This window comes from Lactuca serriola, chromosome 7 (assembly GCF_051521515.1).
Source record: "Lactuca serriola cultivar US96UC23 chromosome 7, Lser_US96UC23_V15, whole genome shotgun sequence".
Classification (NCBI taxonomy): domain Eukaryota; kingdom Viridiplantae; phylum Streptophyta; class Magnoliopsida; order Asterales; family Asteraceae; genus Lactuca; species Lactuca serriola.
This window is the reverse complement of record NC_136414.1, coordinates 94,814,028-94,839,338: the sequence shown is the minus strand read 5'-3', so window position 1 is coordinate 94,839,338 and position 25,311 is coordinate 94,814,028. Positions and strand designations below refer to the sequence as shown.

General features: G+C 37.0%; 1 protein-coding gene across 1 annotated transcript; it reads left to right on the top strand.

Moving 5' to 3' along the window:
• The first annotated feature begins 20,509 nt into the window (after window positions 1-20,509).
• Window positions 20,510-24,092, top strand: LOC145062203 (receptor-like protein kinase FERONIA). Its single transcript, XM_079009838.1, has 6 exons — window positions 20,510-21,564; window positions 21,975-22,261; window positions 22,855-22,993; window positions 23,098-23,234; window positions 23,324-23,390; window positions 23,641-24,092. The coding sequence occupies exons 1-6, from the start codon at window positions 20,517-20,519 to the stop codon at window positions 23,952-23,954; spliced, it is 1,992 nt and encodes a 663-aa protein (XP_078865964.1). The 5' UTR covers window positions 20,510-20,516; the 3' UTR covers window positions 23,955-24,092.
• The last annotated feature ends 1,219 nt before the right edge of the window (window positions 24,093-25,311 follow it).

Genomic DNA, 25,311 nt, shown 5'->3' with positions numbered 1-25,311 from the left:
CCCCAGATAACCCTTAAATGAATAAAATAAAATTAACTCAAATTGGTAATTATCCAGCTTCCTCTATATCTGCAAGGAATATTCCACATTCCCTAGAATACCTTAGAAACCGTCCACCCTTCCAAGGAAGGTTTTAGAACCTCTCTTATTGAATTATTGAACAATTGCACTTTAACACTTGCACTTTTAATTAATCCAATTAATCCTAAAACTAATTCTAATTAATTTTTGATTAATTCTTAATTAAATATTACTATTTCTAATTGATATATTATTTCCATAATATATTAATAATTTCATTTATTTCCATTTTGTGAAAATCATCAAAATTTGAGTCGGTTCTAATTTTGACTAAACTTAGTTGCACGTATAGGCACGACACATGCGAAACTTGGTAGCTTGAAGGTAAGTCAAGACCTACTAGAAACTTGGAAACAATTAAAAACAAGGGATTTGGTACTTAGATTTCACATTGACATGTGAATTCTACAACTACTTTAATTGTAATGACTATCAAATTAAAGTCATTCTTCGACTCGAGCATCTTTGTACATTCATGTAGATATATCATACACTTGACTTAGCAATAGAAATTAGGTCAGAGTCTCATAGGAACTTAAGTTAAATTTGAAAACTAAGACTAATATACTTGATTCTTCAATTTCACTTGAATCTTGGAATCACCACATAGAAATGCCAATAAATCGTCCAAAAACAAGTGGTAAGCATTATTAGTAACTGTAAAAGAGTTATATATAAGACTTTAAAATAATTTCAAATATCAAAAATTCAAATTATTTTAATGTCCAAAGATTCGTTAAATCCCAATACCCTAAAAGTCCTAAAACCCTAAATTTGTTAAATCTAACATCGAAATTTAAAAAAAAAATGGTTATGAAACTTATAATATCATCTTAGAATAATTAAAATTTAGAAATATAATCAATGAAAGTCTAAGTAAAGGTATCAACATATATCCCTAATTATTAATTTAAAAATGAAAAGTTTTATGAATAAAAACTAGGTTATGTTGCATATTTTATAAAAGTTTGATATTTTTATAAAAATATTTTAAATTTTATAATGACAAATAGGAAAACGAGGGTATTACACCTCATAATTTCGGCCATCATTCGCTCCCACCATCTATATTCCCAATTTAAATCTTTTAACCCAAAACCACACACTTATTCTTCCTCATTTCTCTCTTTTAAAACTTCTATCTTCCTTCTCTCTAGAAACAATGAACTTAGAAGACAAATATGTGCGAGATATTTAGCCATTCGATTCTTCATGAGCTTAAATACGTTCCTATAATTTGGTGATCGATTTTGGTGGAGTGAAACCCCAAAGAGATGACGAGAGAGATTGGGTATCAAGAGAAACATAATCTTTCTTTTCTCTACTTTTGTAACACCCCAAGTTCAGAAGTGCAAGTTCAGGGTTCTTGGTGTAATTAAGAAAGATCGACTCGGCGAGTGTATGGATAGACTCGGCGAGTCGAGTCGCAATTTGGTCACGTGCTAAGTGACCGACTCGGCGAGTTGGCAACTAAACTCGGTGAGTTGGTGCTGGAATGAGAAACCCTATTTTCAGGGTTTGCACCCTATTTAAAGAACCTGATGTTTTCCCCTCAGCCTCTTTGCTGTCCATTGAGATCCAGAAACCCTAATTCGTGAGGAAATGCCATTGTTGAATGAATTAGAGCTTGGAAGAGGATCTTTAGTATTTGAAGCTTGAAGGTTTGGAGGCTTGTATCAGGAAGCTTGGGGAGATCGGAAATCTACAGTTGTTTGGGCTCATTTTAGGGGTAAGGAACCATTTCCTTAAACTATTTCTTCACGGATACATGTATGGTGATAGATATGAGAACTAATTCGAGATAGAAGCTTGGATCTGAGGATGCTACTTCAGATCTAAGCTTGTGATGGTCCTATATGTCATAAAGCTCTATTTAAGAGTCATTGGTGAAGCCCTTTCGTCTTTAGCCTTAGCCCTAGAGTGTTTTGAACTTATATCACCTTGGTTCCACGTAAAGTTTGCAACTTTATGTGAAGGCTGGGCTGCAGAAGAGTGGATTTATAGATTTGAGTCCCTACTGGCTTGAAAAGCCTCTGCATGGAATGAGAACTGAAGAGACTCGGCGAGTCACATGGGTGCACTCGACGAGTTGTATGAGTATGTGCATGGACTCGGCGGTTAGAAGAACAACTTGGCGAGTCTGTTGAAAATTTCCTTGGACTCGGCGAGTCTGTTCTTGGACTCGATGAATCTGGTCGTGGAACCATAACCTTTTCTCTTTGAGCTGTCAATCGGTGAGTTGAGCAGGAAGGGACTCAGAGTTTGTTGGACTCAACAAGTCTTGGGGCAACTTGGCGAATTTAGTCGTGGCATGGGAGTTCTAAGCATAGGAACTCGATGATTCAACGGGTTGACTCGGCGAGTAGGGTCAACCAGGAAGGTTGACATTGAGTGAGGACCTTGACTTTGACCAAGGGTTGACTAGTTGACTTCCAGGGGTATTTTGGTAATTATTGGTATTTATTGGATTGGTTATTTGGTAATGATCAGTGGTGGAGTCTGTGCTGGTGGTCGAAGTAGTTTGGTCTTACTTCTTCAAGTCGGCAGTTGTAGGTGAGTTATCCTCACTATATGGACAGGGTCTAAGGCACCAAGGCTAGCCCTTTATCGGATGGGAATCCGAGTAGTTGTTTGTTATGTTATTGTTTTGCTATGCCTGCATCCTGGTAGTTAGGATGGTATATGTTAGAGACCTGTTTAAGGTCGGTATCCTAGTATATAGGATGATGCTATGTCAGAGACATGGTTAAGGTTAGTATCCTGGTATATAGGATGATGCTATGTTAGAGACCTGGTTAAGGTCAGTATCCTGGTAAATAGGATGATGCTATGTTAGAGACGTGGTTAAGATCGGTATCTTGGTATATAGGATGATGCTATGTTAGAGACCTGGTTAAAGTCAGTATCCTGGTATATAGGATGATGCTATGTTAGAGACCTGGTTAAGGTCGGTATCCTGGTATATAGGATGATGCTATGTTAGAAGCCTGGTTAAGGTCGGTATCCTGGTATATAGGATGATGCTATGTTAGAGACCTGGTTAGGTCGGTATCCTGGTTAGGATGTAGCTATGTTATGTGATCTGCTAGATCGGTTGATTAGTTGTGAATTGCTATATGATTATATGTTTATGTGCACATGGTTGTTGGACTGGGGTTGGGTTGAGGCGGGTCCTGCTTTGTGCTATAGGACAACATACCCAGGGTGGACCGGTTAGGCCGAAGGCCCTGCGAGCGGTCCAGATAGGCTGAAGGCCCCATGAGGGCGGACCAGATGTGCCGAGGCTCGGAGAGTGGACCAGACAGACCGAAAGCCCAGTGCAGACGGACCAGTCATAATGTAGACTCAAAGAGTGGACCAGGTAGACTGAAGGCCTGGTGCAGGTGGACCAGTCACACTGTAGACTCGATATGCATGGTTGCTTTATTCATGATATGATATGTTATGTGTATGGTATTGTGGTTGGTATTTTGGGGGTAACTCACTAAGCTTTCGGGCTTACAGTTTCAGTGTATTGTTTCATGTACTTCAGGAGGTCGTGGCAAGGCGAAGGCATGATCGTACCACTCCTCATGTTTTATGATTTATGTGATATGTTTCTGGGAAGTTCTCTAATGTTTAAACTATTTTGAAAACAAATGTATGAACTTAATGGTTTTGAATGAATTAAAATGTTTTAATTTGGCTCATATTTTATGGTCGTTACAAGTTGGTATCTGAGCCTTGGTTTGAGTGAATTGGAAGAACGTTCGTGTGAATCCAATCTCAAATCAAGGAGGGATTTACAAAATGTTTTTCAAAAGGTTTTCGAAATAACTTAAGGAGGATGCAGAGGGTACGATCAGCCAGAGCCAGTAAGTAGACCCCAAAATACCACACAAGTTATTTGATTATGTGATATGTTAGAACAACATGCTAGTACTAGGCTAGGGATCTTCAGGAATTCCATGATAGAATCGCCTGATTTCATGATGCCTATTAGCCTAGGGTTTTCCTTATATGAAATTGACATCCTTATTGTAGTTGTTTAGTGTATGCATCACAACTGTGCATAATCAAGATCTTATAGCCTGAGAATGTTTGATTCGACCTTAGGGTAGAGTTGGATATTCGAAAGTCTATCGGGTCCAGCATTATGTGTGGCTAGTATACGTTAATGCTATAGGGTCGGTGGAAGTTTCATGGATGGGTGGGTTGCGAGAGACCGGTTGGTCGGTTATGGGTTAGTGGTGCTCCTCTAGGGGTGGGGATGGAGTGTTCATTATGCATATGTTATTGTTAGGGTGTTGTGGCGATACTTGATACAAATATGGGTAGGTGTGGAAGGTAGTATGGGTCCGTACTACTGAAAGCACAGGACCCATACGCTTATCAAGGAAGTCACAACCCCTAGGGTTTTGTTGGGAGCTAGTTCTCGAGATTATTATGAGGAATGCCTTATATTCTTGTAGCATATTTTCGGTTTGGCGATTACGAGACGTCTCAGGGCAGGATCCGGTTCGGGATCGGGATCAGGAGAGGGTGATTAGGGTGGATCGGTACCACATGAGGTCATTGGTCAGATGAGTACGGACGAGTTGGATGCCAGGAGTCGTAATATCCTGCATGATGGGGTGGATGCTACGTTTCGGGCTGAGTTGCCAGAGATGTTTGGGTCGATCAAGACCGCCATGGTTGAGTACTTTGATGAGCGCTATGCAGCTCTCACAGAGGCGGCTGCCGCGGCTGCTACATCGGCTGTATCAGCGGCAGGGGAGGAACCGTTCGAGGGTTTCAGTATCGGGACTTCGATAATACGAAGCCCCCTACTTTCGATGGAGTTCAAGATCTGATCGTTGCTATGAGGTGGTTGTCAGACGTGGAGGGTTGTTTCTTCACGTGTTCATGCCTTGCGGGTCAGAGGGTGAGGTGTGCTCTGAACCTTTTGAGGCTCGGGGCGAAGGATTGGTGGAGGTTGACCTCGGGATCTTATTCGGATGCACAGCAGGCTGCGATTTCATGGAATCAGTTCCGGGAGATGTTCAATACCCGTTATGTTCCACGGGTTGAAAGGGAGAGGTTGGCTCAGGAATTCTTAGAACTGAGACAGGATTCGGAGTTGGCGACTGAGATCACCAGGATGTTCACTAAAAGGGCGATGTTTTGCCCTAAATTTTCTTCGGAATAGGCTCAGATGTCCCGATATCTGAGTATGCTCAAGAGGGATATCAGGCAGTTTGTGTGTATGTAGAGGTGCGAGACCTTACTAGAGTTGCAGGAGGCCGCTCGGCGGCGTGAGTTAGAGATTGAGTTGTAGTCGAGAGAGCAGATGCAGGCCCTGGCCGGTGCCGAAACGGTCCAAGACCATTGATTCCAGGTTGGGAAGTCAGAGCAGTCGCACTTGCGAAAGGTGCGTGAAGGGTCATACCGGAGTTTGTAGGTCTGGTGGTGCGTGTTGCAAGTGCGGGAGAGAGGGGCATTACGTGAGGGATTGTCGGTAGTCAGCCCTGGTTCAGGATGTGAGGATTGTTATCATTGCCGCCAGGTTGGTCACTTGAGGGCCAACTATCCACAACTTGTTGCCAGACCGGTGCAGGCTCCAGTACCGGCCACTTTGAGGATTACTGGCGGGGGTCAGGGTGGAGCGGAGCCTTCGAGGGCTCAGGGTCGTGCTTTTCAGCTCACAGCAGAGGAGGTCAGGGCAGAGCCGGATGCAGTTGCGGGTATGTTTTCGTTCCGTTGTTATCTGGTTATCTGGTTATCTATGTAGTGTTGCATTTTATTCGCCGTTTTGCGTGCTTCATGGTTTAGTTGGGGGTGTTAGTAACTAGGAGTTGTAGGCGATTAGCATCCAAAGGATTGATGTTTAAAATTTGGTTGTATGGTCTTGTTGTCGGGTATAGAAATTGCGATTTGAGAAGTGTTCAGCGGAGAGTCGAACTCCCTTAGAGTTCGTGATCTGTGATGTAGGGAAGTGATTTTGTGGAGGTTGCTCGTTTCAGAGGAAATCAGTTCACGGATAAGAGGAGCGTTTTGAGTAGGGATGATTGATTTATGTCGGTCGAGTCACCGGTGGTTGGTAGGCAGTTTTCTAAGTGGGGAGAAATGGAAAACTCTCAGGAGGATCGACAACCATTAGAGGTTGATTAGCTGTTTGGGATTCAACAGTGTTTCAGTCAGCCAAGAGTGTAGGATGGTATGAGTAAGTGACAGGCGAATGGGGCGGGGTATAGACCAAGGTTTTCAGGAAAGGGTGATTGGTTGTTATGAGGTCTAGGATTAGGCCGATATCTGAGTAGGTGGGATGGAGTTAGAGTTCGGAACCCCTAGAGGGCTAGAACAGTATGTACAGGAAAATTTCCCAAGAAGGATAGTTCGGGGCGATGTATGATAGTTTGAGTAGTCCGGAGAGACTGAAGGCCTGTGGGCATACCAGTCAGGCCGAAGGCTCGGAGAATGGTCCAGACAAGCTGAAGGCCCTAGAGGGCGGTCCAGACATGCTGAAGGTTCTGAGAGTTGTCCAGATTGGTTGAAGGCCTAGTAAGGCGGTCCAGTCATGCTGAAGACTCTGTATGTGTTGATAGATCTATATGAGGAGATGGATTGAGTATGTTGCGATGCGATAGCAAACAATGGGTCTGGCCCTGGGTATTGATCATGTTAGCGGAAGGCAGTGCATGGAACCGAGAGTCCTTGCGAGTAGATTCAGAGCATTGCAATGCATGGAGTAGTGGTTACTCTACAAGGGATAGTGTAGAGTGGGGTGTGAGCACCGTGGCACTTGTATGAAGTGGCAAGGTTGACCAGTAGATTCCCTTGGATAAGGAAAGGGAAACGCGTGTAACTCCGGGAGGGAGTATTGGTTCATGGAAGTGAAAGCAGCAGTGTGAATGGATGATTGAGAGTATTTTGATTATGGTTATTGAGCATTGTGATTGTGCCAGTGGTATGGAAGCACATCCGGTTTGGGTATAGATTGAGGTCACGGAAGGATTTCCGATGGTGTAGAACCAGAGGAGTTCGGAAGGGATGCAAGGAGGGAGCCTTTGGTTTCCAGTATGGTTGTGATCAGGAGGTTATGTATGTAGCGGTAATTCATCCTGGGGATGTCTGGAGGTATCATTAGTATGTCAAGTTTTCCAGCCCGAGGATGTTAGAGCAGATTCAACATTATATGTGATTGCAGAGGAGAGCTCATGGGAGTTGCTCCGAAGCTGAAGGATGTGTCATCCTGGCAGCGTGGAAAGAAATGAGTTGGATTCGGAAAGGAAAGCGGGTAAGTCCCAAAAGTAAATGCGATAAAGGATATTCCAGTCAAGGAAAGGGGGTAGTAGCTTGATACCGGGTCAGGACCCGGTGGTTCAGGGTGATATCTAGCTTTGTAAGAGTCAAGTGATTGTTGTGATTTGGAATAAGGGAAGTAGCATCGGGTGATCATTGGTTGATGAGTGTTGTTATCAGAGAAAGAAGTCGGTGGCCGGCTTGAAGCAGTTATCGTGACTCTATGAAGGGAGAGTTAGACTTTACAGAGGTTTGATAGTAGTGTTTGGAGGAACTTGGGTCGGTTGAGACCAAGAGCTGTATTGCGGGAGTATCATCTGGGATGTGTTGCTCCAGGCTTCGAGGGTGAAGCCTAATTTAAGTGGGGGAGAATTGTAACACCCCAAGTTCAGAAGTGCAAGTTCAGGGTTGTTGGCGTAATTAAGAAAGATCGACTCAACAAGTCTATGGATAGACTCGGCGAGTCGAGTCGCGATTTGGTCACGTGCTAAGTGACTGACTCGGCGAGTCGGTGCTGGAATGAGACCCTATTTTTAGGGTTAGCACCCTATTTAAAGACCCTTATGTTTTCCCCTCAGCCTCTTTGCTGCCAATGGAGATCCAGAAAGCCTAATTCGTGAGGAAACCCCATTGTTGAGTGAATTAGAGCTTGGAGGAGGATCTTTGGTATTTGAGGCTTGATGGTTTGGAGGCTTGTATCAGGAAGCTTGGAGAGATTAGAAATTTATAGTTGTTTGGGCTCATTTCAGGGATAAGGAACCATTTCCTTAAACTATTTCTTCATGGATTCATGTATGGTGATAGATATGAGGACTAATTCGAGATAGAAGCTTGGATCTGAGGATGCTACTTCAGATCTAAGCTTGTGATGGTCCTATATGTCATAAAGCTCTGTTTAAGAGTCGTTGGTGAAGCCCTTTCGTCTTTAGCCTTAGCCCTAAAGTGTTTTGAGCTTATATCACCTTGGTTCCACGTAAAGTTTGCAACTTTATGTGAGGGCTAGGCTGTAGAAGAGTGGATCTATAGATTTGAGTCCTTACATAGCTTGAAAAGCCTCTGCATGGAATGAGAACTGAAGAGACTCGGCGAGTCACATGGATGCACTCGACGAGTTGTATGAGTATGCGCATGGACTCGGCGAGTTAGAAGAACAACTCGACGAGTCTGTTGAAGATTGTCTTGGACTCGGCGAGTCTGGTCATGGAACCATAACCTTTTCTCTTTGAGCTGTCAATCGGTGAGTCGAGGGATGACTCGGTGAGTTGAGCAGGAAGGGACTTAGAGTTTGTTGGACTCGACGAATCTTGGGGTGACTCGGCGAGTTGAGTCGTCGCATGGGAGTTCTGAGCATAGGAACTCGACGAGTCAACGGGTTGACTCGGCGAATAGGGTCAACCAGGAAGGTTGACTTTGAGTGAGGACCTTGACTTTGACCAAGGGTTGACTAGTTGACTTCCAGGGGTATTTTGGTAATTATTGGTATCTATTGGATTGGTTATTTGGTAATGACCAGTGGTGGAGTTCGTGCTGGTGGTCGAAGCAGCGTGTTCTTGCTTCTTCAAGTCGGCAGTTGCAGGTGAGTTATCCTCACTAGACAGGGTCTAAGGCACCAAGGTCGGCCCTTTATTAGATGGGTATCCGGGTAGTTGTTTGTTATGTTATTGTTTTGCTATGCCTGCATCCTGGTAGTTAGGATGGTATATGTTAGAGACCTGGTTAAGGTTGGTATCCTAGTATATAGGATGATGCTATGTTAGAGACCTGGTTAAGGTCGGTATCCTGGTATATAGGATGATGCTATGTTAGAGACCTGGTTAAGGTTGGTATCCTGGTAAATAGGATGATGCTATGTTAGAGACCTGGTTAAGATCGGTATCCTGGTATATAGGATGATGCTATGTTATAGACCTGGTTAAGGTCAGTATCCTGGTATGTAGGATGATGCTATGTTAGAGACCTGGTTAAGGTCGGTATCCTGGTATATAGGATAATGCTATGTTAGAGGCCTGGTTAAGGTCGGTATCTTGGTATATAGGATGATGCTATGATAGAGACCTGGTTAGGTCGGTATCCTGGTTAGGATGTTGCTATGTTATGTGATTTTCTAGATCGGTTGACTAGTTGTGAATTGATATATGATTATATGTTTATGTGTACATGGTTGTTGGACTGGGGTTGGGTTGAGGTGGGTCCTGCTTTGTGCTGTAGGCCAACATACCCAGGGCGGACCGGTTAGACCGAAGGCCCGACGAGGGGTTCGGATAGGCTGAAGGCCCCATGAGGGTGGACCAGACGTGCCGAGGCTCAGAGAGTGGACCAGATAGACTGAATGCCCGGTGCGGGCGGACCAGTCATACTGTAGACTCATAGAGTGGACCGGGTGAACTGAAGGCCTGGTGCAGGCGGACCAGTCACACTATAGACTCGATATGCATTGTTGTTCTGTTCATGATATGATATGTTATGTGTATGGTATTGTGGTTGGTATTTTGGGGGTAACTCACTAAGCTTTCGGGCTTACAGTTTCAATGTATTGTTTCAGGTACTTTAGGAGGCCCTGGCAAGGTGAAGGCGTGATCGTACTGCTCCTCATGTTTTATGATTTATGTGATATGGTTATGGGAAATGCTCTGATGTTTAAACTATTTTGAAAACAAATGTATGAACTTAATGGTTTTGAATGAATTAAAATGTTTTAATTTGGCTCGAATTTTATGGTCGTTACAACTTTCTTCTCTCTAAAACCCCCATTCTTCCCCTTTATGAATTAGCTCCAAAACCTATGAAATTACCAGCAAATATCCCTCATCTTACTCAAGAATCTTCATCATTTGAATTTGATTTTCAAGGTAAAATCAATTTCCTTCCATTTTCTTTCAAAAATTTCAAGTTTTCTTGCATTTTTCTTCCTCTTCTACACCATTCTTTATGAAAATTCATATCCATGTTCATGCATGTTGAATTTGATGATGATGGTGCTAGGATTTCACCTAAATACAATGTGCATGTTATTAGAAGGTGAAATCCAGTGACCAAAACCTAAATCAAATCCATAAACTTGAGTTTTAACAAGTTTTATATATAAAAAAACAACATGCATTAAAAAATTTCATTTATAAACATTATTTTGCACAAAATAAGTTCATTCATGGTCTTTAAATCATAATGCATGTGATGAACATCAAGCGTAAATGCTTGGTGATCAAATTATATTGTTAAGAAGGTTCATAAAGGATTTATTTACAACAAATACCTAAAAATCCTTTTTTGTTCAAATCCGATTTTTCCCTGAATCAAAACAACAAAATATGATGATCTGGAAATTTTCAGAAAATAATTCATTTTTCTCGAATTGTTGTAATATTTTCAAGAAAATAAAGCAATAATTCACATAAAATACTTTTAATGTCAATAAATTTTGAGAAAAATTCTACAATGACCTATTCATCGGTGCAAGACAGTTTATTAAGTTTCATGAATTTTTATGGCTATTCTATTTATTTCAATTTTATTATTGTTGAGAAGAAGTAAATGGTAAAATATAGTTATGACTGTTAAAAACCATTTTTGTTACTTTTCGCACCTTATTGACATTATAAAACCTCCATACAAAAATTTATAGATTTTTCCTTGACCATTTCTTATTTTTCCTGTATCTAATGAATGTTTAAGGGGTTAAATTGATAAAAATCGCTTCACTTATCCATAATTCATGAAAAATTTCCCAAACATCTTTTATTACAGTAGAATCTCAAATAAAATTGTTTAGTAATTTTTCTTTTCTACCTACTATTTATTTCGAATTTCTTGGTATTAAACAAATCTAAAACTATAAAAATGGGTTTTACAGCTTATAAAGTTCAATAATCATTTTTCCAAGCTTCCAAAATACTGTAAATAAATTAGCCAAAAAGTTTGAGGATTTATTTCAACTATTTGCTATATATTTCCAATTTCCTAAGATTAAAGATCTATAAATCCAAAATCAGACTCCACTTTTTGAAAATCACTTTCGAAAATTTTCCCAGCTTACGTTTATTGTATTACACTTCTATAAAAAAGATTGATAATTTTGCTTAACTATTTACTATTTTTCCATGAATTTGTGAGGATTCAAGTGGTTAAATATGAGAAAACTAGCTATGCATATGTAAAATTTATGAAACATTTTCTAGAAGTTGTTGATTGCAATTAGGACACAAATAAAAAGTTTTGTGACTTTTAATTGCTATTTTCTATTTAATTAGAATTTCATGGTGTAAAACATAACTAAATTTCAAAACCAGGTTTTATTGATCAAAAGTGCCATTTAATATTTTTCCTAGTTTAAGGATACTGTGAAACAGTTACACAAAAACTATAAGAATTTTTCATGATCATTTATTATTTTTCTGTGATTTTGTTATTATTTAAGAAATTAAAATGGTGAAAAATAGTTAGACAAATAAAAAATTCAAGAAAATTTATCTTAAGGTCTTTGACTTTAGGTAAAACTGAAATACAATGTTTGGGAAATTTAGAAGTAAATTGATTTAGTTTTTGAATATTTAATCTTTGGAACACCTCCTAAAATGTGAACTTTTAACATTTCAATAATGAGAATTTTCACTTGAATTTGTTATATGATAAATTGATTCATCGAAATCAAGTTTCACATAAAAATGTTTGTAATTTATCAATATCAAATTTTTTACATATTATTGGTATAATTCTATTGTATAAGATAAAATATACTAATATTAGATTTCAATTAAAGACTCACTAGTGTATACCATTATTGTAGGACATCGGTAGTGGTACGAGTGGAATTTAACTCAAGGCATGGTTAACGTCATCACGAAATAAGTTGTGAGTATTCACAAACCCTATTTTTGGTTTTTAATATTTTGGGTTGAAAAGCATGTGGGTTATACAATTATGTTCGTTGTACTTATTTTAAATTGTATCAGATGTGATTTTTTATGTATGTGTTTGAAATTGTTGATTCATGAGGCATGTATCATGGTCAAGTCCCTGGATTCATTTCACACATCTCATTAACTCTTTAGAGTCCATGGTCATTATGGATAGCGCCATTAGGAAGTAGACTACACCTCACCCGCGCAGTTCACAGGGTGTATTTTACCATATTTTCTAGTATGTTAGTGATAGATATAGTATTCAAGAGGGCACTCCTCGGTCATAGGCTTGGGTAGTGAACTCATAGGTTGATCACTTTGCACATATGAACTTTGGTTCATATGTTGGTATCAATCTTTGTTTCTGATGATGGTAACGAAATTTGTTTCTCATTTTAGCATCAAACTTTATTTCTCATGATAATAACAAACTTTATTTCTCATGATAACAATGAACTTTGGTTCTCATGTTAGCATCGAAATTTATTTCGCATGATAATAACAAACTTTATTTCTCATGATAACAATGAACCTCGTTTCTCATGTTAGCATCGAATTTTATTTCTTATGATAATAAGGAACTTTATTTTCTCATGATAAAAATGAACTTTTTTTAGTCATCTTAGCAATGTACTTTTAATTATCGCACTTATTTTTAAAAACTAAAGTTCTTGACTTATAAATCTTTTATCTTGTAAACTTGTGAACTCGCTAACTATTTTGGTAGTCGAATGCTCATTTTACATGCTTTTTCAAGAACTCGTCTATAAGATGGAACTTAGGGACCATCATATGTAGGATCATTCACATGGGTTGTTTTTTTTCAAATACATTGTAATTTTTTAAAATTGTTCAAACTCATTGTAAATTCTAATTCTTTTAACACTATGGTTAGTGTTGTCTTTTAACTTTTTGCAATGAGACCCTTTGTACTTTTGTGCCTTGTGTTTCCGCTTTAGCGGCGTGTGACATATTTATTAATCTTATAATAAATCAATAAATCATTTTCTCTCTCTCTCTCTCTCTCTCTCTATCTCTCTCTCTCTCTCTCTCTGTAAATGTCATCATATTCAACTACTAGGTTTGAGGGCAACCCAAAGGAACTTTGTTAATAATTCAAGTATATACTAATTTAGTTATTGGCTAAACACCTAATCCAACAGTATGATAATAAGTAATGACAATTTTTTATTCATATATCTCATGTCTTGATTGTTGAAAGACTTATTTGCCCCTCTTTATCTTTCCATGACAGTTTGCCCCATTTTTTGTGCTATTGGCAGAAGTTCTTCTATACTTTGTGTCTTTTTCTATTTTTGCTTTTTTCCTACTCCATATGTCCCAAAAATTAACAATTTTTTAGAAAGATTTGAGGAATTTTCATTCTAAGGGATATTGCCTCACTTGTGCGATGAGCCTAAGGGATTAAAAGGTAGTATGTCCATGGTAAGTTTTAATTAAAATATCCTTGATTTTGAAATTTACTAATAACAATCTTTAAATATTAAATTCATATTTGTGTCAATGATGAATTCCTTTTTAGTCCTTGTTCTATCTCCCACTTGCCATTGTAAATGCACTCACTGCCTTGTTAAATTATTGTTATGTGGTCTTCTAACCTATAAAAATAATCCCAATTTTTTCATCTTTAAGTGATAGAAATAGCAACATATTTCATTTATTTGTTTATTATCGCATTCGACTATTAGTTCTTTCAATCACACAATTTTTTTTCTTGTGAAGGAAATGAACTATGATAATAAATTGTTGTATCAGGAGTAAATGAAAGGCTGATTCTACAATAATAGTTAGTAAACAAAAAATAAAATAAAAGTATATTGTTGTTTGTTGCATTTGATTGGCTAAAAATGGTTATTGAAATATGTGACAAAACTTTTATCTTTGTTTTTTACGTCGTATCTTAATTTCATTTACATAGCGATTCATTGAAGATGAAAGTTCAAGAAAATGGGAGAAATTATGGAAGAAGGGTAATTTGGTGTTTTTCAACTTTCAGATTATACACCCCAACTGTTTGATATAATGTCTAAGTGAAGGTTAACATCTTGATGAATTTTTTTTGAAATGTGAGCTATGCTAGGCTGTGGGAACCAAGAATGTTGCAATCAAACCTTAATCCACCACTCCATCGCTACCTCCAGTCGTTGGATTCATCACCACACATAGTTTTTGCCCAGGAAAGAGTATTGTATCTCTCTCTCTCTCTCTCTCTCTCTATATATATATATATATATATATATATATATATATATATAAGAGTAGGATAAATTGAGAACACCAAAAAGGTTGAGAACGCGAGAAAATATCTGACCCATCTAAATATTCAAATCTAAGGCTATTATCAAGCGGGTCATTTATGTTAATTCTAAAACTATTGGTATTAAAGTGTCTTTTAAAATGGCATAAGTGTATAACTGTAGTTGAAACTTTAGGTCAATCCTATAATTTCTCATTCTCACTCTTATTTCCATTCTCCTTATTCATCTCTCTCTCTCTCTCTCTCTCTCTCTCTCTACCACCTCCATTATCTGCACACCACGATCTCTTCATCTCTCATCCTACCTCCATCGCACCTTCGATTTTTGTAGCTTTAATCGGACCATCGCAAGTCGCCAACTCAACGCCGCCGTTTTTGGGTTAGGGTTTCAGCCGACAAGGTTTTTGGGTCGAGCATCTTCTGTTAGTCAAACACGTTTTTTGGTTTGGGCATTGTTTCTTATTCAACCGATGAGACCAAATGAGGCGTCTCCTTCTTAGCGCCATCATTATCAATTATCGCAGCCACAATCAAACTTCCACCTTGTCTAAATGCCATCACTTGCAAGAGGATTCAGAGAGAGAGAGAGAGAGAGAGAGAGAGAGAAGGAAAAAAATATCCCCGATAGGGTTGTTAGTGGCGAAACACTATGGAATAAGGGTTTCTGGAGTGATAAAAGGTCGGGGGTGACCTCCTTTGCGCGTTTTCTGCCTCGTATACTCCTCTATCGTCGTTGCTTTCATCGATGCAGATACACAAAAGAAAATAAGAACCTATTTTATTCATTATTCTTTTCTTAGATTGAATCTTGCAAATCGATTTTTTAAGGAAGGTTTCTAAAATTTTTTAAGGAAGGTTTCTACATTTTCAAATGGCTATATTTTAAGCTAAAAAACTTAAGTCTAGTGAGTTATTTTATATGTCTAATTTTTATTTCTTGGAGCTTGATTCGTAAACTATTATTAAAAAAAATATTTGATTTTCAGAACAACTTTACTTTATTATTATTTGTCACTTCACTGAAGATGGGATTCTGAGGGAAGAAAGCATTGTAGCGTTGTATTAATTTGTGAAGGTTTCTACATTTTCAGATGGCTATATTTTAGCAGTGTATTCATTTGTGAACACCAGTGTATTCGTGTGTGACAATGAAGATGGGATTGTGAGGGAAGAAAGCATTTTAGTGTTTTATTCATTTGTGAAGGTTTCCACATTTTTAGATGGCTATATTTTAACAGTGTATTCATTTGCGAATAACAGTGTATTCATATGTGAATTGTATTTATTATGAATAGTGTATTCATATAAACGAGTGTATTTATTTATGATTAGATGTATTCATTTTATAAAGAAATGATAATTTCTACACTATTTTTATTTTCAATTGATGAAAAATGCATTGAATTATTTGTAAATTGATATACACTCATTTGTGATTGGAGTAGTATTAGGTTTTTGAAGAAAAATTTCGTTTGTGAATACAAGTGTATTGATCTGGGATTGAATTTCTACTTTTTTTTTTTGAAAAAAAAACATGAAATAGGAGAACAAAATGATGTTTTTAAGAATTTGTTTTTCTTTCAGATTTAAAATAAATTTGAGTAAAAATGTTTTTTATATTCTATTAATAAGAAAAAAACTGAATATTTCTTTGTTTTTTGGTAACTTATCCTAAATTTAAGGGAATTTGATTGAATTTTATTTTATTTTATTTTAATTAAAATATACACTTACTAATATGCTCTTATATATTGATTGGTCCAGAACTATTCTCACGTTCTCAACCTTTTAAGTGTTCTAATTTGGTATCTCTCTCTCTCTCTCTGTGTGTGTATATATATATATATATATATATATATATATATATATATATATATATATCGGTTCCTCTCTCTTACTCTTTATGTGTATATGCTTAATTGTATGTGTGTTTGTGTTTCTTGGCATGAAAGGGTGGAAATCATCAATCCTAAAGACGTTATGGATGGTAAGATTTGTTTTCTCTATGTTTTTTATTTTATTTTTTTTATAATTTTTGAATATATGGAACTACAAATGGGTTTATACTTAATGTTGATTTTACAAGAATTTAGAGATTTTTGCTCAGAAATTAGAAATATTAATATAGGGACATTGATAGTATGTTTATTAGGGGTGAGCATTTGGACCGAACCGGACCGGACCGGTTATGGAGAATATTGTGGACCGTGGACCGAACCGGATGAGTCGTGTCCGTGTCCGTGTCTGGGTTTGAGTCCAGGTTCGGGTTTTCCGGTTCTTGGACCCATTTGGACCGGTACAACTTTAATTGCATAGAGTACAAGTCATTAAAATAAGTTTTTGGGTTTAATACGGTACAACTTGTAAAAATGATTACGTTTCCGTTTCATGCATAACTAATCTACCTTGATGTTATAATATTATAACTTGCAAAATTAATTTTCCAAATAAAATCAACTAACATATAAATCAAGTTCACCAGTATCCCTTTCATATGATTTATCTGTCAAAGATACATAAAATTCAGAATTATAGACTAAAATAATAGTTAAAAAGTTGAAATATTTCAGTTTTGATAGCTCAACTTTGAAAGATTGTAACTCATTGAATATAATACGAAAATCAACAAAATTATAGTCTAAATTTATCTACAAACTGTAAGCTAAATGTTGGAAAAAACCACAGGCCAATCCGACTTAAAACGAATAAGTTATGGTTGTTTAAAAAATTTCACATATTACAAAATTTTAAAAAACTTGCTGGAAAAACTAAAAATTTTCAGCTTTGTTAGCTCAACTTTGAAATACTGTAACTCATTGAATACAATACCAAAATCAACAAAATTATATTCTAATTTCATATGCAAACTATAAATTAAACGTAGGAAAAAAAACGTGTGTTGATCCCACTTAAAACGAATGAGTTATGGTTGTTTAAAAAATTTCACAGATTACAAAATTTTAAAAATGTTGCTGAAAAGCTTAAAGTTTTCAGTTTTGATAGCTCAACTTTGAAAGACTGTCACTCATTAAATATAATACCAAAATAAAAAAAAATTATAGTCTACATTCATCTACAAACTGTAAGTTAAACATTGGAGAAAACCGCGTGTCAATCCGACTTAAAACGAATGAGTTATGATTGTTTAAAAAAATTCATTGATTACATTTTTTTTAAAATCGGGTCCAACTAGTTCTAAATCCGATAAAAACCAGACCGGACCGGGAAAAAAACCGAACCGTTTTTGATGGATTCCTAGAATCGAGAACCGCCCCGGGGGTCCAAAAAAACAGTCCGGTCCACCGGTCCAAATGCTCACCCCAAATGTTTATCATGTTACGTAACGGGTAAGCTTGGGGATTTTCTCATTATTTTGTTAGATGAATGGCATAACTGAATGTCATAACTTGAATGACATAACTGATAGTGAGTTTCTCGGAATCTACATATTTGAGAGAATCGGGCTGATTTGCATTCTATAAGCTCCAAGAATGATCAAGGTTTATCATATTCTTACAAGCTTGATGGGGGAAAAGTAAAAAAGAATCTAGTTGGAATGCAAGGTATATTTTCTCAAATATAACTATTTTATGGGTATTTTTGATTAAAAAAAAACTTTGTCACTATGTTTGAATGTTAAGGTGTTGCTCCTGCATTGCATCTGTCAAGAGTAGTTGAGAAACCAAGTGGTCGAGTTACATACGAAGGATTGATTAGATTTACGGTGTTTTTTTATTAACACTTGAGTTGGATGATAAATTATATTTTGGTCACTATGTATTGTTGATTTTTACAATTTCGGTCATTATTTGTGGCTCTGGTGACCCCAATTCATATTTCAATCATTATATTTTGGTCCCTATGTATTGTTGATTTTTACCCCTCCATGGTCTCAATTACTCATATTTGACCAAACCCTAATGTCAACAGAAGTCAAACTCGTATCAACAGTCCATGTTGACCCCAACTCGTCGAGTCCCTTCGTTTCCTCATAAGTCTCATGAAAGTCCAACTCAACTCGTCGAGTTAACCCTCCAACTCGCCGAGATATCGCATGATCAAGCTCACCGGGACAAAACCCTATCCGACTCGTCGAGTCATCCTATTGACTCGGCGAGTCCCTTTAGCCTAAATCCTCATTCAAACGTTTAAGGCATATTTGCCACTCTAAACTCTAGATCTAACATCCCAAGGCTCGAAGGTCACGTAAAGTTTCGATCTTTACGTTCATGAATGGCATATTTGCTCCATAATGCCAACACAAGCTCCAACAAGGGTTAAATGCACAAGATCTTGCCTTTAGCTCAATAAAGTTTACGTCTTTGGACTCACAAGACCTCCTACAATCCATATCTGAGGTTTTAACCTTAAATCATGCTCAAAGGACTCCATGACAAAAAGGATGGGAGAAAACCCTAGAAAACTCCCTAAACCAAGATCTTATAAGGACATGATTAAGTTAGCATCTTTTTACCTGCTCTTGAAGCAAAACCCTGATGAACCTCTAGACCCAAAGTCCCCTCTTGATCCAGGCATGATGCTCTTCACTTCACCTTCAAAAAGTGTACTACTAATCAGAAGATTAGCTCATCTCTCATTCTTTAGCTCAAATGGATGATTAGGGTTTCTCTCAAGGATGCAAGGTGGCTGGTGACGCGGAAATGAGGACATAAGTTCTCTTATATAGGCCCCAATCTCAGGAAATTAACGTTTCATTACACAGCACCAACTCGGCGAGTCGGCTCTTTGACTCGTCGAGTCCATTCATTAATCCCACGTAGCCATCCCGACTCTACTCGATGAGTTGGGCTCACAACTCGTCGAGTCACTCAGTAAATTTAAAAAATAAATACACCCAATAAAATACTTTCGGGATGTTACACAAAGAGAACTATTCTTTCGTCTTTTACTACTTTCCTTCAAAACAACTCAACAAGTAACTTTCGTGCTTTCCTTTGAAGTTTGAAATTGGGTGTGTAATTGAAAAAATCAAAATTTTAGACATCTGTTGAAAACATAAAATTAGGTTTCCACTGAAAATAAATTGTTTTCATGATTGTGTTGTAATCATCTTGTTAGATGTTGCTATTGATGATAATGTTTTTTACATCTTCAAATTTTAGGGTAATTTGATTGGTACTCTTCTCGACATATTTAACTTAGTTGTCGAATAACACCACGTCATCAAACGCTGGTTTCTACCCTTCAAAATCCACCACATAACTGATTTCAATCAACGCCACAAAAAGTTATTTATTTGATAATAATTCTTACTCCATGGGAAAGGAAAGTTCTAGTCGCCCTTTACGTTTATAGATCCATTAGGGCAACACTTTTGTAAAATAAATATCACTGTTGGAAAGATGCAAGACAGCAAATCAGACGGAAGATCCGATTTTGGTAGGTGCATCCATTGTGAGGAGGCAAGGGTAGAAAAAACAGAATGTATTGGAATTCATAATATATAATGGATAAAACTTAACATCTTAATTTTATTATTAAATTCGGTGTGGTTATTAGGAACCACATTCCAATGCCATGCAAATAAAAATCGCTAGCTTAGGGGTATTTTAGGTCCCCAATATATATCAAATTTATCATTTCCTATGAAAAAACAAACATTTTACTCTTGACGCTTTACAATGTAGAAGATTCTTTGTTGACTATTTTGGTTATGAAAGTTTCATTTGTTTTGAAGTTATCTTTCATGATGTTTTACTCTGTCAAGTTGACACAATCCCAGAATAGCTTAAACCATAATATTTAAATACAAACACGTCCAAGAAACTTTCTTTAAACATTACCATACCAGATGTAGAGACCAACTACGAATTTTACACTATAAAAGTCAAAACAATCCATCACAAATGTCAGCAACCTGGGGTCCATCTCTCTTTCCAGGTAAGAAGATTATCATTTTCTAAGTTGACAAATATGAAGTACGAACCATTGCAAATTCTTATTCAATTTCTACTTTCTTTTCTTCTTCATCAGTGATCATGTTGTCTACTAATAGCAATGGCAAGGAATCACAACCCTCTACAGAGTGCTCACAAGCATGCCGTAGGTTCGAATTTCCTGAGATTCTCTTAGCAACTGATAACTTTGATGAATCATTAGTAATTGGGAAGGGAGGTTTTGGAAAAGTTTACAAAGGTAAGAGTATCAATGGATCAAGTCTTGTGGTTGCTGCCATTAAACGGTTGGATTCCATGTCCACTCAAGGGGCAATCGAGTTCTGGGCAGAAGTTGAGATGCTTTCAAAGTTGCGTCATTGCCATCTAGTGTCTTTGTTTGGTTATTGCAATCACGAAAAAGAAAAGATCCTCATCTATGAGTATATGCCCAATGGAACACTCGAAGACCACCTCCATAAACTTGGTACACCTCTTTCTTGGCTTCAACGACTCAAGATCTGCATAAGTGCAGCTCGTGGATTAGACTATCTCCACACTGGCACAGGGATTGATGTCGGGGTTATACATCGTGATATCAAAAGCTCAAATATATTGTTACATGAAAGTTGGGCAGCTAAAATTTCGGACTTCGGGTTGTCTAGAATAGGCCCAACTAATCAGCCATCTACTTATGTCAATACACTTGTGAAAGGTACTTTTGGATATTTGGATCCAAATTATTTCACAACTGGAAGGCTGACTAGGAAGTCTGACGTGTACGCTTTTGGGGTGGTTTTGTTGGAAGTGTTATGTCGAAAACGTGCAGTGGATAGAAGTCTTGATGAGGAGCAATGGGGTTTAGTGACATGGGCTCAAGGTTCTATCAAAGAAGGCAGTTTAAAGCTCATAGTTGATTCTGAAATAAGGGGACAAATATCCACAAAATGTTTGAAGGAGTTTGTTCGAATTGTAGAGAGATGTTTGCTCAGCAATCCAAAGCAGCGGCCTACAATGGCTGAGGTTGTGGTCAGTCTCGATTCTCTAATGACTTTACAAGAGAAAACCAATACATCTTCGCAGGGTGTGGGCAAAACAATATGTGGAAAAATGTTTGATATGTTTCCCTCCACCTTGGATGGAGAGAACTCTGGTACTTAATTTGACCTTCCATTTAATTATATAGATTCTTTAAATATGTCTAGGTTCATCTTCGCATATATTAGCAGAACATTAATGATAATATAAGAATGTCATCTTCCAACCTCAAAAGTCGAAACATTACTTATGCGTTAAAGAGTATTGATGTTGATTTGTACAAATGTGATAAAATCATGTGCACCAATGCTTTTCTTGTCGTTTCATATGACACTGTTTGACCACTTTATATGTTCAACCTAACTCATTCAAAGTCCTTTGAAGTCCATGTACACTTCCTTTGTGACAGTGGACCTGTACAATTGTACATGTATGTTGATTTCAGTGAAATGAGTATGAACAAAATCACATCGTATAACAGTTAATATAGTGATTATATAATCTTCTTGTATTCATCTATTTCAGTCCCAGGTGATTCAAAGGTATCAGATAATTACAAGGCCAAGAATAGACTTGCAGGTGATACATTAGGGTCTAACAACATTGATTGCACCAGCGCTATTCCAAGTCTGAAAGTATTTAAATTTTCTGATTTGAAAAAGGCTACAAGAAACTTTAGTCAGGATTTGTGTATGGATGATTTTGGAGAGGTGTTCTTAGGTTGGATTGACAAGAAAACATTCGCACCTTCAACACAAAGTACAGGCTTTGCTGTTGCTGTTAAAAGGTCAAAGGATCTTCAACAATGGCAGGTAAGTATCAATAAATATACCTAAACTTAAATCTATAATCAAGACAAGAACTTTAGATTTCCATTGGATTCTTAAGTCTTTGTTCTCCTTAATTTCACATTAAATTAATATTCATTATGTTTGAGGTTTCTGCTGAACAGTTTCTCATACAAAAAGTTAAATGCCCAAACTACAGATCTGGGATTGGTCTTGTTTTCTTAACCTTTTTTAGGGGTTAAGTAAGTCAGTTTACTTTAAGAAATAAAAGTTAATAAATTACTTGTGTAGAACAAGACATGATGAAGTTTCATTGAAAGTTACCTCCAAAGTCTATATGTTATGACATGGACAAATGTTAATACTTGATAAAAAAAAAGGTCATATCATTCTAACCTGGTGAAGCAACTCTCTTATTGAAAACAATATGAAAATGAAAGAAGAGAAAAGAAAGGGTAAAATTTTTGTGCATGGTCTAGTAAGCCCGTTTTACTTTTTATCATTTCCTTGCGTTGGAGAGAAAGCAAAAGATAGCTGAAAATTTTCATCATGTGTACGATGCTACAATTTTATTTACTCATTTTTGCTGAGTGTAACTCAAAATTTTGTGTGATCAGAAAGTGGTGACAGTTTTAGGATTGTTGGCTCATTCAAATATTGTTAGTCTCTTGGGATACTGCGATGATAAAGAACACAAATACTTTCTTGTTTATGAGTACGTGCAGAACCAAAAATTGAGTAACTTTTTATTCCGAGGTAATATACTTGAATCTCTCTTGTTGGATTTATTTTTTACTCAAAATTTGGATTTTTTTAATGTAGTAGCTCATGTGATGTGTAATTATTTTTCAATGCACCAGGTGTTGTGCAACAACTTTCATGGGGAACACGACTTATGATAATGATAGGAGTAGCAAATGGACTTGCTTATATGCATATGTCAAAACATCAAGTCATACATGGTTTTCTTAAAAGTTGTAGTATATTGATCGATCAGGTAGTCCTAAGCTAGTTATGTTTTTTGTTGGTTGGAGAACTACTTCAATGCTTTGGTTTTATACCTTTAATTTTTACTTGTTATTACAGGACTTTAATGCAAAACTAGGGAGTTTTGAGATGGCAAGATTTTGTAATGATATTGGGAATATAGATGGTAGGTTACCTTGTAACAAAGTGATATTATTTACAAAACAAATCCTTCTTACAAAACCATAAGTATGAGCCCGCTCAGCAACATTCCCTAACTTAAATATGAAGAAAAAACATCATACTTGTACATTTTGTCTAAACTCTTATTTTTACAATTATGATGGCTTGTTTTCAATAAATATACCCAAGTATGGTGGTTCCAAAAGTTTATCCATCTCTTTTGTGATTATAAAGTATACACTTTAATATTGCAGGTGAATTGAGCATGAAGACTGACATTTATAGTTTTGGAGTGATTTTGTTGGAAATCTTAACAGGCCAACGAGCATTGGATTCGAAACGTCCGCCTTATCAGTTTGATTTGGTAAAATGGACAACTCCATTCTTAGCAGACAGAAGAGAGCTAAAGAAAATAATAGATCCACGTCTTGAACAAAACTACCCCCTGGAACGTGCTTTTGAATGTGCTGCACTGGCTTTAAGATGTTTAGCTAAGGATCCTAAGGATAGACCTACAAGTGAAGAAGTTTTGTGGGGCTTGGAACAAATATACGTTGTAAACAAATAATGGATAAATTAAAGGTATGATTTCATACGTAGATTCGTTTGGCTGGGGTATGGAGAAGGAATTATGCTATTTGTAAGACTTGCATTATTTTTTCTAAATTGGGATATTGTGTTTGGGATACATGTTAAAATTTTAACATCAGAGGTTTAATTTGAATCATACTTTCCGCTGAAAAATCTCTATTTTTATTCTTTTTTTTTTTTTTTCTTTTTTATATTTTTTGATAAGAGACCAAAACTAATTAGTTTTTCATCTATTTTTCCTCTCAAAAAGAGGTGCCATTTTGTGGTTTTGAAGCCCTCATTCTCTCTCCTCTTTCTTGAACTTTGGTGCATGAACTAAGTGTAAATTCTTTAGAAAAGGTCAAAGACTTTTATTGATAGGAATACCGTTTATATACAAAAGATCGAAATCTATAAATAAGGAAACAAACTATTCTTATGTAAGATACAACAGAATATCATTATTCAAAGAATTTATACGACTAATACACCCCCTTTGTATGGGCCGAAGGACGCAAGCATAGACCGGATCGATAATTGGTGAAAAGTTGTCATGACAGGCCTTTGGTAAAGTTGTCGGCGTATTTGTAGTCCGGCGGTATGTGGACTACATGAACAACACCAATGTGAACCTTTTCGCATACAAAATGAATGTCAAGCTCCACATGTTTGGTCCGTTGATGCTGAACTGGAATTTTTGATAAGTATACTGTAAAAGTATTATTACAATAGATTATATATTAATGTGGTCCTACGTGTAGGCACTCATGTCTTCTATCACGCAGGCTCGCAACATGTCTTCTAGAGTCTAAATCGTCCTCTCACTTTGTCCGCCTGTTTGTGGATGGTAGGCTGTACTCATGTCTAGCGTAGTTCCCAAAGTTTTTTGTAAAGACTGCCAAAAACGAGAAGTTAATCTACTATCTCCGTTAGAAATAATAGATATTAGCACACCATGCAGTATTACGATTTCCTTGAGGTAAGTTATTGTTAGCTTCTCCATCTTGTCGGTCTCTTTGATTGGTAAGAAGTGTGCGGATTTGGTTAATCTATCAAATATTACCCAAATAGTATCATAACCACCCGATGTCTTTGGTAACTTGGTTATCAAATCCATTGTAATCCGCTCCCACTTCCATTCAGGGATTTCAGGTTTTCGTAATAAACCTGAAGGTTTCTGGTATTCTACCTTGACTTTGGCACAAGTAAGGCACTTGCCCACAAAGGTAACAATTTCAGCCTTCATGTTAGGCCATCAGTATAGTTTCTTGAGGTCCAGATACATCTTGTCTGAACCTGGATGAATGGAGTATCGGGTTTTGTGTGCTTCATTCATAACTATGTCTCTGTAACCA